General features: G+C 39.7%; 1 protein-coding gene and 1 long non-coding RNA gene across 4 annotated transcripts in view; one reads left to right on the top strand and one right to left on the bottom strand.

The window, feature by feature from the left end:
• edil3a (EGF like and discoidin domains 3a) overlaps window positions 1-14,292 on the bottom strand; it is a 130,817-nt gene that overhangs the window by 26,450 nt on the left and 90,075 nt on the right. For all 3 annotated transcript variants that reach the window (XM_026188922.2, XM_026188921.2, XM_080309138.1), the window contains 3 exons: window positions 6,584-6,739; window positions 5,631-5,775; window positions 5,229-5,413 (listed from right to left, as the gene is read on the bottom strand). In XM_026188922.2, the coding sequence (XP_026044707.1) occupies window positions 5,229-5,413; window positions 5,631-5,775; window positions 6,584-6,739 (486 nt within the window). The remainder of the gene's footprint in view (window positions 1-5,228; window positions 5,414-5,630; window positions 5,776-6,583; window positions 6,740-14,292) is intronic.
• Window positions 12,298-12,733, top strand: LOC145432356 (uncharacterized). Its single transcript, XR_013912641.1, has 2 exons — window positions 12,298-12,445; window positions 12,633-12,733. It is a non-coding gene; the product is annotated as an uncharacterized LOC145432356 (long non-coding RNA).

Raw genomic sequence — 14,292 nt, 5'->3', positions numbered from 1 at the left:
TTGCTCACAAGACTAAAGAAAAAATGTTTTCTTCTTGTTTTTGTTTCCACTAAAACAAAAACCTTGCAATGATTAGCTTTGTTGAGGTTGAATCTCCATTAATAGCATTACTTCATGTATCTGATTTTCATTTGGTCAAAGGACCTTAAAGGATACATATTTGATTTTATTTATTTATTTTATTTTCCTTGTGACACTGAGTGGAAAGACACTACAAAAAAGGTTTATTATTTAAAATTGTGTCAAATAAATGTGTTTATGTTAAGTAAGTGTGGTGTCCATTGTGTGCTGGAAGCCTTATTGTTCCTGTGGTGGAGCAGCTACTACCAATCTCCTTTACGAAACTAGCCTCGGACGGGGGATATAGATATTTGGGACGCATTTGATTTCTTGTAACCTATTTCTAGAGAAACTGTGATTCTGGGTTAAACATCGGGGTGAAATTGATGACACCGACACCTAGTGAACTGCCCAAGGTCAACAGTCCTGATTTCCACGCATTAAAGGTTTGGCGTAAGTACAGATTGCGTTACACCTGCATCTTATTTTCATTTTTATTCTTAAAATTTACAGCAATAGGAAAATGAAAAGGATTTCCATTTATTGTAAATAACTACTTGTGGTCCACCTGCAGTTTTTTCACAGCCTACCAGTGAGCTGTGACCCATGCTTTTGGAGTAGTTGGTCAAGCACATGGTGACTCATCAGTGTAAAAAGGATATGATGTTACAGCTGCTACAACACCACTGCATTAAAGAAACAGTGTATATATTAGCAACAACCACTGTTTGCCGAGTAAACCATTAGCGCCATTATTAAAAAGAGAGTTACTGTACTTCTTTCAAAGTTTTCACACAAACCTCGCTCACTCTGCATCATCAGAGGCAGAGGTGATTATCAGGGTGCCACAGCCGCACACCACACGTATTCATCATTTTAAGGAGATAATTGGGTGTGAAAACCATGGAGACGGGGGATAACAAATGAACCACAGACCGGAATTGCGTTCATAACTTGTTTTGTAACCTTTGCTGGATACAAATAAATCTAACAAGTTGCAAACTAAGTGATGTATTTTGTGCTATCTATGTCTACACAAGGCCATGCTTACACTTGTTTCACTAATGTACTGTATGGTTACATTTAATGATTATTTACTTGAGCCCATTGCAATGTAGTTACCCAATATTAGGAATAATCTAAGAAAAAGTTGCAATTCCTTTGTAGAAGAGTTTTACATTCCTGTTTAAATTCCTGAAGGTTCTGTGACTTCTAAGTGCAAAGGCATGTCAATACCAATACTGCAGCTGAGTGTCAACAAATAACCAACATACAAATAGCAAGAAAATGTAAAACCTCCTCAGTGCCGCCTATGACAGAGATACAAATGGAGAATTCAAAACTCTTGCCAAGTCATTTGTTAACCGCAAACAAATTAAATATGAGGGAAGAGACAATCCCACTTCATTCCAGCCTTGTGTACTTGTTTCTCTGGGGCTTCTTTATCATAATCCACCATAAAAACTCTCCACAGTCCCGAGCAGTGCTTGTCAGAAAATTTGCAGTACACTTGTTGCTTTAACAGAACAGTTATGAAACTGAAAAGTAGCAACTGTCTCTCTATCACGTTCTCTCTGCAACATGGACATGTTAATGTGCATAATTAACTAATCAGCTTATGCCAGCTCGAAACATTTGGCAGCCTCGTCTGACAGCTTCAGCTCCTCTCTTGAAAACATCTTGAAATTTTCTGGTTTAGTCTCCCTGTGTGTAATTTTATCCCCTGTCAGAACAGAATAGCTTCAACTTGGAAGGTGACCAAAAGGTCCAGCTCTTGGTGATTTTTTTTTCTTTACTTAAAAGCTTTCTGTCGCAAAATGAAAAGGAATATAATAGCCTTAATATTTTTTATATTAAGGCTGTTGCTAACTTCAGAATGTTAACTGTGCAGTTAGATCAAATGATGATAATAGACGTGCTTACTAGGTGGGGAAATGTCTTACTATTTAGGGCTCCACATTGGTTGGTTGATATGCTCTCTCCAGAACAAAGTCTTACAGGCTTGACAATTGCCTGTGTTACTTTGATAAGGAAGAAGGCGCTAGATCAGTGGCCCTCCAGGTTTCAGCAGTTATTTTTGTGTAAAATATATCTATTCAATTTCAGATTCGCCCACCCTAATGTAGAGTGATAGATTAGGTCTAACTTTACAAACATTTACAGCTGCTGAACATTTACTTTGAGCTGTCCTCAAACTAAATGGCTGCATTTCTATTGCAAACAACAGTTTAACAGCACAGTAATTTGTGCTGTGATTTTCCAGCAACTTTCTCTAGGACTCGCTGTGTCTTTGAATGTAAATGTGTTAGGTTTGGCATATTTGGGCATAGTTGGTCTAAAAACTGTTTTACTTAGCCACGGCTGAGGTAATGCTACAGATATCTCAGCTTTGGGTACTGAGTGGTGATTATTTATCAGTCTGAACATAGTAAACTGTTCCTGTACTGAGTGCAAGGTGACATCAGGCTTGACAAATGTGCATTTATTGTTACCTCCCTCCTACCCATTGTCACAGCTGATTGACCTGGAATGCCAATATCTATTAGAAATGTGTGGGTATTCTGATAAGAAAAAAAGGCCTTCTGACAAAATCTGTGCATCATCATGTCTTTTCTGTTGTATACATTAAGCCAGACCTTCCATAAGTGTGTGTGTGTGTGTGTGTGTGTGTGTGTGTGTGTGTGTGTGTGTGTGTGTGTGTGTGTGTGTGTGTGTGGGGGGGGGAACAAAACGCTTGGACACTGCTAGCACGGGGCGCCCACAGAAATGCAAAGCAGGAGATGAAGCATTGCTGAATATGTTTCCAAACCAACTTCATTCTAAGCCAAAGACTAGAAAATATGGTGAAGCATATCTTCCCTTTGGTTTCACCTGCACAAGTGCCGAGGTAGGTCTCCCCTGCAGGTTCTCCCTGTGTCGGGAGCAGCGCCGGGCTGTTCAGATCACGGACAAACAGGATCCCACAGTTTTTTATGTTTTTAAACCCATTTTGCACAGAGAGGCATTTTTTTGAAAAATGTATTGATAGCAATGTTGAATATTATTACACAAGAAAAAAAACCCAACTACATGTAAAATAATCACACCGTGCCGCCTCTGCCTTTCTAAATGGAGGGACAGTAACTGCGTGTGTATGTAAGCGTGTAAAACCTGAAGATAGTCAGATTAACAGTATTTTGTCTCTATCTGCCATTCTGCAATTCATCTCATGTAAACAAAAACGTGCGCACAGCGTGACGTGAAAAAAGGCACATACCTTTGACGTTGCGTGATGAACTCTGTATTCCTCGTTGACATGTAAACGCAAAACGTTTTCGGTGATTCAAAACGCCGTTTACATGTGGATGAAATAGATCCGTTTTCAAAAATACCCGTGTAGGTGTGGACGTAGCGTAAAAGAGTTAGTAGTTTATTGTATTACTACCTGTAATTTATTGCAGATTACTTGTATTTGCTTAATTGTTTACTAAATGTTTGAGGTGTGAAATAAACCGCAATGGAGCAAAATATGGGCGTGTGTGGTTGGAGGATGTGTTTGTGCGTGCGCGCGTGCATGCGCGAGAAGGGGGAGCGCAAACATTTTTCTTGTAAAACAAGGGGGGCCCAGCAAAAAAAGTTTGGGAACCACTGCATTAAGCAATCCATATTATATTAAATTATGTACCCTGATGCATAAAGAGGGTTTTTCACTGTGTCCAATCTGCAAAAGAACAGTTTTCTTGATTAATAGGAATACTTATTTTATCATTAAGGTTGATTAATTCCATTAGTCTGTGAGGTTTTAAGTCATTCAGTAACGCCACTCTGAATCAATTATTTGCCATGGCAACGAGTAGAAAGAAGACAGTGATTATAGCAGGAGCTTAACAAATGCATATAAGATGATCGCTAAATATTCAAAACAGTCATTACCAACAGCCTCATCAACATACTTTACAGTACAGAACTCTTAAATGTCGACTTTTAAAAGCTGGATTTTGTATCTGCTCGTGTGCACAGAAATGGTTCTTGGCAATGGAAGCCATTGATTTTCTCACTTCATCTGTATGGCATCTCCTCTTTCCTGCCAGCACAGCATGTAATATGAGACTGCAAGTTTTCTTTTACCCAAAGCAATCAATTTTGCTTAGCCAAACTCCCTAGCATGGATGGAGCCCGCCTAAGTACCTGTCTCCACCGACACACAGCCCTGTGTGCCGTCACCATCTAAAAAAAGCTTTCAGCGTAATAAAAAAACATGTCTGAATCAGAACCCAACCAATCTAATAACAGCCAGACCAGTCGGTATGACTACAGAGCGTTAACTGTGTCACTGATAGGGAGGGGGTATGTGCCAGCAAGTCCGCGAGAAAGGCCAAGAAATCAAAGAAATCACTGATCTTCAATTCCCCGATGAGATAATCCACATCACATTTTCTTCTATGCTATCACTTTCACAGCATGAAGTAAGATCTGGTTTCGCACTTTAAAAGCAAAAAGCGTTTATGACTTTTCTTTTTTGTATGAAAAACAAAAAAAAAGAAAAAATCCAATATATGAGGCCATACGTAAGGGAATTCTAAGCCTGACTGAGCCTTATTGATATCTATCTGAAACTCCCTCAGCCACCATCAATCTCACATATTGTTAAACAGAAAGACTGGGAGGTAAACGTTCACTTAGAGACGTGTCTTGTCCCTTTCAGGAGACATGTTTAGCCTTCACTTCTGTAATGAAAACAAATAGATGGGCTGGTTTCATAGAGATAGAAAGCCTTGGACTGCAGCCAGAGATAACAGGGCGCAACTCTTCCAACTGAGGCAGTGTGGGTGTTGGATTCAGAAAGACTGACATGGAAATAAACAGAATTTACAACCTATTACTGACTGTTTCCAAGAAGGATACTGAGAAGCAGCTAACAAAGGTGGTTTTTTAAGAGATAATTTAATTCTCAACTGGCATGAACAGTGAAGTCCTTCCCTATGAAATATAATTGAATCCATTGGCATGCATTACCATGCACAACCATCAATTATTATGCCAGGGAGGTAAGAGCTAATCCTTCATCAGAATGAAAGCCAGCTATCTGCAAGAACAGGGGTGTCTGTTGTTCATTTTGCTGCTAATACATTGATTTATCTCTACAGTAGCTGCAACAGATAACAGACTTGGCTCAGATTATATCTCACCTGTAGCCACTGCGACTGGTCGCTATGACCAGCTGTCCAAGCGTTGACCTTGCCCTGCTTGTCTAAACGGGCTTTCCCAGGCTCCCAAGTGAACATGTCCATGTTGAGCGTCCTGAAGATGCTGGAGGCTGTGACCTGATAGTCCTGGATATGGCCTGACTTCATACCCAGTGGTTCAGAACAGCCTGGCAACAACAAAAACAGATTGGCTCTAAACTGTTTTTTTTTTTTTACATCTAACCCCAGGCCTCCTGAAAATGGATTCAGTGCTGACACTACTTAAAAACAAGAGGAACAACTGTGCAAGAGGCATACTGGAGTGGATTTCCAAATTCCAGTATGATGCATTTATGATAATGATGGTGATTAGTGTATTCAGTTGGATAAAGAAAGCTCACTCACCTGTTAGCTCACAACCGAGCAGCTCCATGCGTAAAGTACAGTGCCTCCTGCAGACTTGGGGGTAAATGCGCACGTACTGGGCTTCAATGGGAGGGGTGAAGGAGTTGGCTGATGGAGCGTTGTTATCGACATTTCCTCTGAAAATCTGTTGCAAGGGATGAAATAACAGCAGATGGGGGGCGGGGGAGGATGGTGAAGCAGATCAGTTTTCAATAATGTGGCAGTCTATCCGCCGCTGTCTCTAGTGTCTACTCCACGCTCAACAAATTGCTGTCATTCAAGGTCAATGAGCTAGAATTACAGGGAAAAATAGACAATTTGTCGCACCATTTGAGCCAGTAATTCATAAGAACAGTGGTGTGTTTTAAATTAGTGCTCCAATTATATCACGTTACCTTCTGGAGTGTTTCATCCAAATCGCTGAAGATAGCCTGACAGAAACTATATGATTGGAGCGAAAGATGTACAAACAAACATAGACATGTCATAGCCGTGTCTAGCTTTGACTGAGCAAAACAAAAGAGCTCTAAATTAAAAATATCAAAGCCCAGACGTAGAGCATACAAATCTGACAACATATCTGATAATAAGTTTGGAGGTCTGGTTGTTTCGGAGCTCGGCCAAAGAGAGGACAGTCGTGGCTTGCTGTCAGGAATGATAGAATGCTCTGTGGCCTATTTGGTGGCTGTTCATCCCCAAATAGTATAAAAATTCAATCTAGAAGTCATAAAAGTGGAGGGGGGTAAGGGGCAGCAGGATGGGCCCGGTGTGCGCTAGCTAATTAAAAAGCCATCTCATCATGTCCTCCACCCTGTCCTTGACTGAGTGCACAGTCTCTAGTCGATGTGTGCGCATGTATGAGTGTGTATTTCGTCTGTCTACCACAGAACAAGAAGCAATGGGTGACGATGGATGCGTACACCTATGTCTGTGTGCCCGTACAAGTGTCTCACCATATCCTCATCTTTGCCCTTGACTTTGTATGTTCTCCAGGTCTTCCCGTCATCACTGTAGGCTACTTTGTAAGACTTGACGTACTCTGGGCTGCCGATACGCTTTGCACCCTGGGTAATTAGGCCCGTGACCCTCATTCTCCTCTGCAGGTTTATCTGTGGAGTAGAAAAAAACACAGATAGGCTGAAGATGAAATTCTAGCTTTATTTTCAGACACTGTATATAGAGGTGTAAGTGTCTGTGAGCATGCATGTCATCGAGTTCAGTTCACCCCCTTGTATCTTTTCTGTCAGGGCCATCCATCTTATTCTAAAAGTCTGTGTCCAAATAGAACATTTAATCAATTGTACACCCCATATCCAGTCTGCCCACACTGTGCAAACTGTCAATATGGTGCCAGTGTAAAGCAGCTTGGTGAGCCAAGAGGAAAAAGAGGCACTAAGAAAGAGGAAAATGACGAATGGCTTCCATAGATCCTACTCAGCACCCACAAACCAGATTCATTACATATAGACCAATATCTTCAGTAGCTTTCCCTGACAGCTCATTTTGATAAAGTATATGCTCACCGGCCATTTCATTAGGTACACCTTGCTAGCATAACATTGAACCCCGTTTTGCGTTCAGAACTGTCTTAATTATTTGTGGCAATGATTCAGCAAGGTGTTGGAAGCATTCCTCTAAGGTTGTGGTCCATATTAACATCCTTATTTGGTCTGGCATCTGTACAGTGAACTCCTTGTTCTTTTCAAGAAACCAATCTGATATGATGTAAGCTTTGTGAAATGGTGAGTTAACCTGCTAGAAGCAGCCATCAGAAGACACGTAAACTGCGGTCATAAAGAGATCAACATGGTCAGCAACACTACTCAGATAGGCTGTAGCATTTAAACAAAGCTCAACTGGTAGTATCAGTGCCAAAATGTGCCAAGAAAATATCCCCGCCATCATTGCACTGTTGATAGAAGACAGGATGGGTCCATGCTTTTGTGTTTACACCACATTCTGACCCCATCATAGGAGAAATTGAGACTCATCAGACCACACAGTGTTTCTGCAATCTTCTCTTGTTCAATGCAGGTGAGTTCATGTGAATAGTTGTCACAGTTTCCTGTTCATAGCTGACACCCGGCGTGGTCTTCTTCTGCTGTTGCCCGTCTGCTTCAAGATGTTTTCCTGCATATTTTGGATGTAATGAATGGTTATCTGAGTTACTGTTGCCTTCCTGTCAGGTTGAAGCAGTCTGGCCATTCTCCTGACTTCTGCCATCAACATAGCATTTTCAACCAGAGAAATGCTGCTCACTGGATATTTTCTCTTTATGTGGACCAATGTAAACCCAGTAAATCAGCAGTTTCTGAAATACCTGTCTGGCACCAATCACCTTTCTTACCCTTTCTGATTCTCTGTTTAAACTGCAGGAACTCCTCCTGACCATGTCTAAATGGCTAAATGCTCTGAGTTACTTCCATCTAGGGCTGTTTGATATAACGATATATATCGGATGACGATATAAAAACGTCTATCGTTTCATTTTACGCTATCGTTTGTTTCGTGGTGTCGCAAAATAAACTGTTTACGGCAATATTTTTTCATTATTTTGATGGTCACTGTAGTGGCTATAATAATTTCTTAAAGTTCTCTCTTTCTCTTACATTTAATATAACCACACTACAGACAGACAAGTGTTTGTTTTTATGCGTTGTCGTTAGCAACAACGACGGTAAAACCTCCGCGTGTCCGCTTGTTCCACATAAACCTTTCACAATAAAGCTCAAGATCCTGTTGAGACTTTTCCAAATAAACTGAATCACGTGAAAGATGCAGAGTGTTTACGGATGAGAAGCAAAAAAGAGCCGCCAGGTGCTAAAAATAAACCTTGGACTCAAACGTTAGAACAGGCTTTTCCCTGCAGCACGCCATGTAATAAATACTCGCAAAGAAAACGGCGGCTGTTACAACTTATGTCTAAAAATGTATAGTTTCATGCATCGGTTAAAACACTCGACTCCAGGTAAGCGACGCCCAGCTGGAAACACTTCACGCAAGTCGAGCTGCCCGAGATTCACAGAATTTACAGAAAATGTTACATTTTTGTGATTTACATCGTTAACGGACGATAGATGTCTTAATATCGGGATATGAGATTTTGGTCATATCGCACAGCCCTACTTCCATCTGATTTCCACATAAAATATTTGGGTTAATAATAACCAATTACACCAGTGTAACTAATGAAATGGCCAGAGGATGCATTTTCAATATTTTCCTGAACATTTTCTTTTGGCAAAGCAGCAGCATGTTTGACAGCGTGTCGATTTTCTAATCACTGGACTTTCTTGGATACAAAGTCTATATATATATATATATAGAGTGTTTTACAAAAACCGATGGTATTAACGGTGAACTCAAAATAAACAAAGTGTCTCTTTAAGGATCCTGTCTCTTCAATATCAGTGCAGAAGACTTGATGGTGTCAACACCAGCTTGTCTCGGTGATAGTCGCTGACAGAGTTTTACATTTCTGAGGAATACTGATTGACTGGAAGAAACCTCAGCCTATCACACCGGCTGGTTCTTCTTCTCTATTCACAACTGCAGCAAGTTTGAAAGACCTGTGAGTAATATTAGACCCGCCACATCTATGCTTCCCTACAGTCTTTGTCTTCAATCTGTCAGCACTGGTTAAAAAAAATGCCACTCGCCTGTAATTTCTGGTGAGCTTGTATAAAAAAAATGAGACAGCTGATGACAGTTGATGACAGCTAACTTCACTGTGGCAAAACGCAGAAGCCTGTGGTGACTAAGGAGTGATGCTGTGTTCATTGTACTCACAGACACATACTATTTGCCATTTATTACAGTCAATTTTAACACTGATTAAAAAAAACCTGTGTGTGTGTGTGTGTGGGGGGGGGAGTAGAGCCAGAGGGCACTGGGCAATTCTCAGACCAACATAGCCTCTCAGACTGTGACAAATAAGATAAAGAAAATAAGAGCTGATGACAGTTATTCTTTGTTGGAACTACATTGAAATGAAACAGCGTCATTTTCACTAAAAAAGGCTCATCTATCTCATTCCCTGTCAAAATATAAAAGCACAGCTGTCTAACTTTCCATTTCTGTGCAGAACAGATGGGTAGCAGTAGCACACTTCTGAGGAAGTATTTAGGCAAAGGACCATTAACCTGGGACAGCCAAACCAATAAAAGAAATGCAGACTAAAACAGAATTTTAATTACTCCTATGAATTAGGCTGGTTCTGTGTGAGTCAGTGCTGCTGTTATTGTGTCTGTGCATTTCACACAGCAACTTAGTGAAAAGAAAGAAGCCTGCATTTTGCTTTATGTTTGTTAGCTAAAGTCTGTTTAAGAGCACAAACCCTTTAAAAGCCTGTGCCAAAAATGGAACTGGCAGTGCGACTACATTTGCTGTGGTATTCTGCGGGCTTGAGCACATTTTCTGGTAAACGAGTGGTAACATTACTATGAAATAAGGCAATTTACAAGTAAAATATTTGAGAGCACGAGCTCAAGTTATATTCTCCTTTTTCTGTTATTGAAAAAGCAGAAATGCTCTAAGCATTGTCTCCTGACGACATTCGAGATTAGAACATCGCCTCTAACAGATCCAGCGCTGTTTATAATGGTTATCATCTATGCTTGAACTGTCAAAAAAAGAAATAAATATTTTACAGCAGTGATTTGTATCTTAATTTCCACTTTTAGGGCTACGACTCAATTACGCCAATTTTTTCTACACGCTTAAACCAACGTATCATGGTAATTATACATGAGGAAACCTCTTAGAGCCTCGGAGCCACAGTGACCCACACTTTCCAATTCACAGCATTTCTTTGCTCTTCTCATTATTCTCCACAGAGATAGATACTTCTTGCACTAATTAGAAGCCCTGTCACTAAAAGGCCACCGCTGGGGTAATTGGGGTGATTCTTCACATTTTAATTCACCACTCAGAAAAGGACCTCTGTCGCTCGAGTGCTAATAGTGATGCATGTCTTGTTAAAAAAAGAAATGCAAAATAAATATTTACAATGAGAAAACAAAAGAAAGAAATCAGGTACCTAGCAAATTTGTGAGACTATAGCTTTCTATGTTTGTCTAATTTTACAAAATCATAACTTTATAACTATATAAACTATAACTTTATAAACTGCTAGCAAAATTTTGTTGACATTTCTCTGATATGGGTTATATATTATGTATCTGTGCAGTTTAGGGTCATTGCTAATGAGACTGAGTGACTCAGTATTTAGCACAGTTTGATCTTTTTCCCTTTTCTATTACTTTTGGTCTGCAGCTGCAGCTCTCGTCTAAAAAAACAATTCAGATCCGCATTCAGAGGTTGATGTCTTGTAGTAGGATGAGCTTGCATTTTAGATATAGTTTGCTATTGAAGGTTTTTTTTCATTATAATCTAACAAAGAGCATACACTTAGCATACACTGTGTACTCTGTAAATTTGGTTTAGATATAAAATAGTAACACTGCAGCATATTAAAGAAAGAAGTATAGAATGAACTTTTACCCTTTCACAATTTCACTCTCTCTTGTTCCAGACACAGACAGCAACCTGTGTACGAAGCACTCAGTAAAATGAGCCTCTAAAGTAAAAAAAAAATCTACATCAAATATTTTCTGTTCTCAGACTCTATTTGCAAAACAAAGAACATATCCTTTGTTTGCACAGCATGATTCAACCTGTTTTTCCCTGTAATGTTTTCAGTACCGCCAGAAAATGTTCAGCATAACTGTTCGAGAGGCATAAAGAAAATATACATACATACTTAAGGTCATTAACACGGGAGCTTTAATTTTCCCCTCATCCTTTGAGACTGCCTAAAAAAACGATTTTTAAGAATTTAGAGAGCCAAATTCATAATTAAAACAAAAATTCAACCTGTGCTAATACATGTAGATAATTCAGCCATTACTGCTTGTTTTTATCTACATTTGTAGTCCCCTGCCATAAAAATACATGTCAGAAGCTAATTGAGTTATGCATAATGACTAGGACTAAAACAATTTGTCAGCGAATGGCAGCTTGACTCTGAGAAATTATTATAGCCATTTTTCATTGTTTCTTCACATTTTGCAAGCAGAATGGATAATTGAGAAAATCATTAAGAGCACAAGCAGTAATGACATACTTGTTAGCTGGAGCTCAAATCACGATGGAAACTTTGAACATTTAGTTTCTTTCTGCACGTGACACATTCACTTATGTCATATTGGTTTTAATTGACTGGATTCTGATAAATAAAAAAGAAAAACAGGACATTTTTAAAACATATTTTCCATTAGAATCTTTCCAGAGCTCGAAATCTTGCTCTAAGTAAAAACAGGCAGAACTGCATTTATTTACGACAACAACAACCTCCAGGTAAAAACGCAGCTGACTGCAGAACAGCTAGCTTTGAGTCATTTATAGGGAGTGCAGAATTATCAGGCAAGTTGTAAAACTCAATGTGTAGCTGCCATCATAGGCAACTCTCGCATTTAAGTTCATTTTATTAGATATGTAAGGTTGAAACAATTAGTAGTTGAAATATTAAGAAATAAATCAATAGTAATTCATGTTTTGTTCATTGGATTTATATGTTTAAATGTGTTATTTTTACTAATTGTGCAATTAGATAGGAACCTTTTCTATAGTTCCGTCTGTTGTTGCTAAGAGGGTATTTTTGGCTGGCACACTCAGCAAGCTAATTGAGACGAGCCACGAGGTTTGCACGTCCACAGTAAGATAGTAAATAGTAAGATAAATAAAAGAGTGCCTTTTTTGGACCTCCCCACGATGTAAGGATTAAAGTTTTATTCCCTTTGAGTGAGGCCAATGAGGTAAATGTTTTCTTTTGTTTATTTTCATTGTATGTAAATATGCTAGTGTTGCGTGATATTCTAGTGCAATTACCGCAGTGTGAGGTGTAATGTGTATTTTATTGATTATTTTGTTGGAATGTTTCGCCATATATAATGCTTAGGGGCTTTATTAAGAATATTCATTTAAGTTTGTATTTCTTTTTAGTTCTGACGGCATTGTATCGGCTGTGGTTGGACATCATTACAAGTTAAGGCATGTCGAAGAATCCTCCTGTCCGAAATAAATGTCAGTTAAAACACAAGGAACAAGTTGAGCTTTATTACGACTCGAGGGGAGTAACAGTCAGAACTCAGCCTGCTTCGTGCTGGAGGAGAGAGAAGGAGAAAGAGGTCTGCCGAGCGGGAGCGGAGCTGAGCCGAGCGGGAGCGGAGCTGAGCCGAGCGGGAGCGGAGCTGAGCCGAGCCGAGCCGACAGCGCGCCGGGTCACGTGATTAAGCTCGCGTCTCTCTCAAGCATCAAAGACGCTCAAACACACACACAGACATCTCATAAAGCAACCAGAGTCCAGCGGTGCAGCTTGGTTAAGCTACAAAGAAGTAACACGTTTATACAAGTTAAATGTGGAGAGTAGATTTCTTTAGCTCATCTTAAAGGGACTCTGTCAAGCAATGAAAGTGGAAGTGTGGTGGTTTGGAGTAAAAGTTTAAGCTCATGTTATTGTTGTTTATGCTAAGTAACTGTAATTAAGGTACGTTTAAGTTGATTATAAGGGTTTGCTTATTTTAAGACTGCATTAGATATTTAAAGGTCACATTATAGTATTTTGTTTGACATTGAAGGTTATTTTCTGTTTTACTACAAGTGAAGAGCAATTTACTATTTTGGTTTAAGAGTTTGTGACATATGTTTAAGTTGACTCTTTAAAGTAAAGCAATTTAAGGTCCTAGGTGCTTCATAAGGTGACTATTCACGTATTTAAGTTGACCTAGGTGACTTGAGTGTAGTACAATACCTTTGACTGTCTGTGACATGGAGCAAGAAGGCTGTGACACTGAAGCTGTGGAGCAGCAAGAAGCTTTTGCAGAGCAAGAAAGTTTGCCAGAACCATGCACAAGTAAAGCTACTAAAGAAGGAAGTTTGAGGAAAAGTCAAAGAGTTAAGAAGTTCACTGAAAGGGGCCAAGCACTACATGATGAAAAGGTGAACAAGCTTCAAGCTCGCTTCAAAGTCAGTTATGAAATGTGGAAAGTTGTTGCAAAGCAAGGCAAAAAGGCACTTGAAGAACCTGTTAGTGCAAAACTTAAAGAGCTTATCGGCCGAGTTGAACATACCTCGGCAGAAGTGAAACAAGTTTATGATGAACTGCGCAATCATGAAACTCCTGATGCAGACACTCGCCGCAGAGTGGACACCTGTGATGCGGTTTCTCAAAAGATGATAAAGCTAGCTCAAGAAAAATTAGCAGCAGAAGAAGACGAAGAACTTTCTGAGAGATTGGTTCACTGGAGTGATATAGGATCAGCATTCAATTCTGCCGCCTCTCAAAGATCCAAAGGTTCGAATAGCAGGCAATCAAGAAGCTCAAGTAAGTTGTCTGTAAAGAGGCAAGAAGCAGCTGCAGAGCTTGCGGCTACTGAAGCAACTCTGAAGATTATGGAGGAATTGGAAAGTGAAAGAAAGGCACTTGAAATCCTTGAAGCAGAGAATGCTGAGAAACAGAAGGCCTTAGAGCAAAAGCGAAGAGAGCTTGAAAGGCTAGAAACAGTAAAGAGAATGAATGCTGCTAAAGCACGTTTGAAAGTGTACAATGACGAAGGAAGCTCAGATGAAGAAATATCAGACCTTCTGCACGAAAGGAGCAAAC

Source organism: Astatotilapia calliptera, chromosome 12, assembly GCF_964374335.1.
Source record: "Astatotilapia calliptera chromosome 12, fAstCal68.1, whole genome shotgun sequence".
Taxonomy (NCBI): domain Eukaryota; kingdom Metazoa; phylum Chordata; class Actinopteri; order Cichliformes; family Cichlidae; genus Astatotilapia; species Astatotilapia calliptera.
The sequence above is the reverse complement of the archived record's forward strand: the minus strand, read 5'-3'. Positions and strand labels throughout refer to the sequence as shown.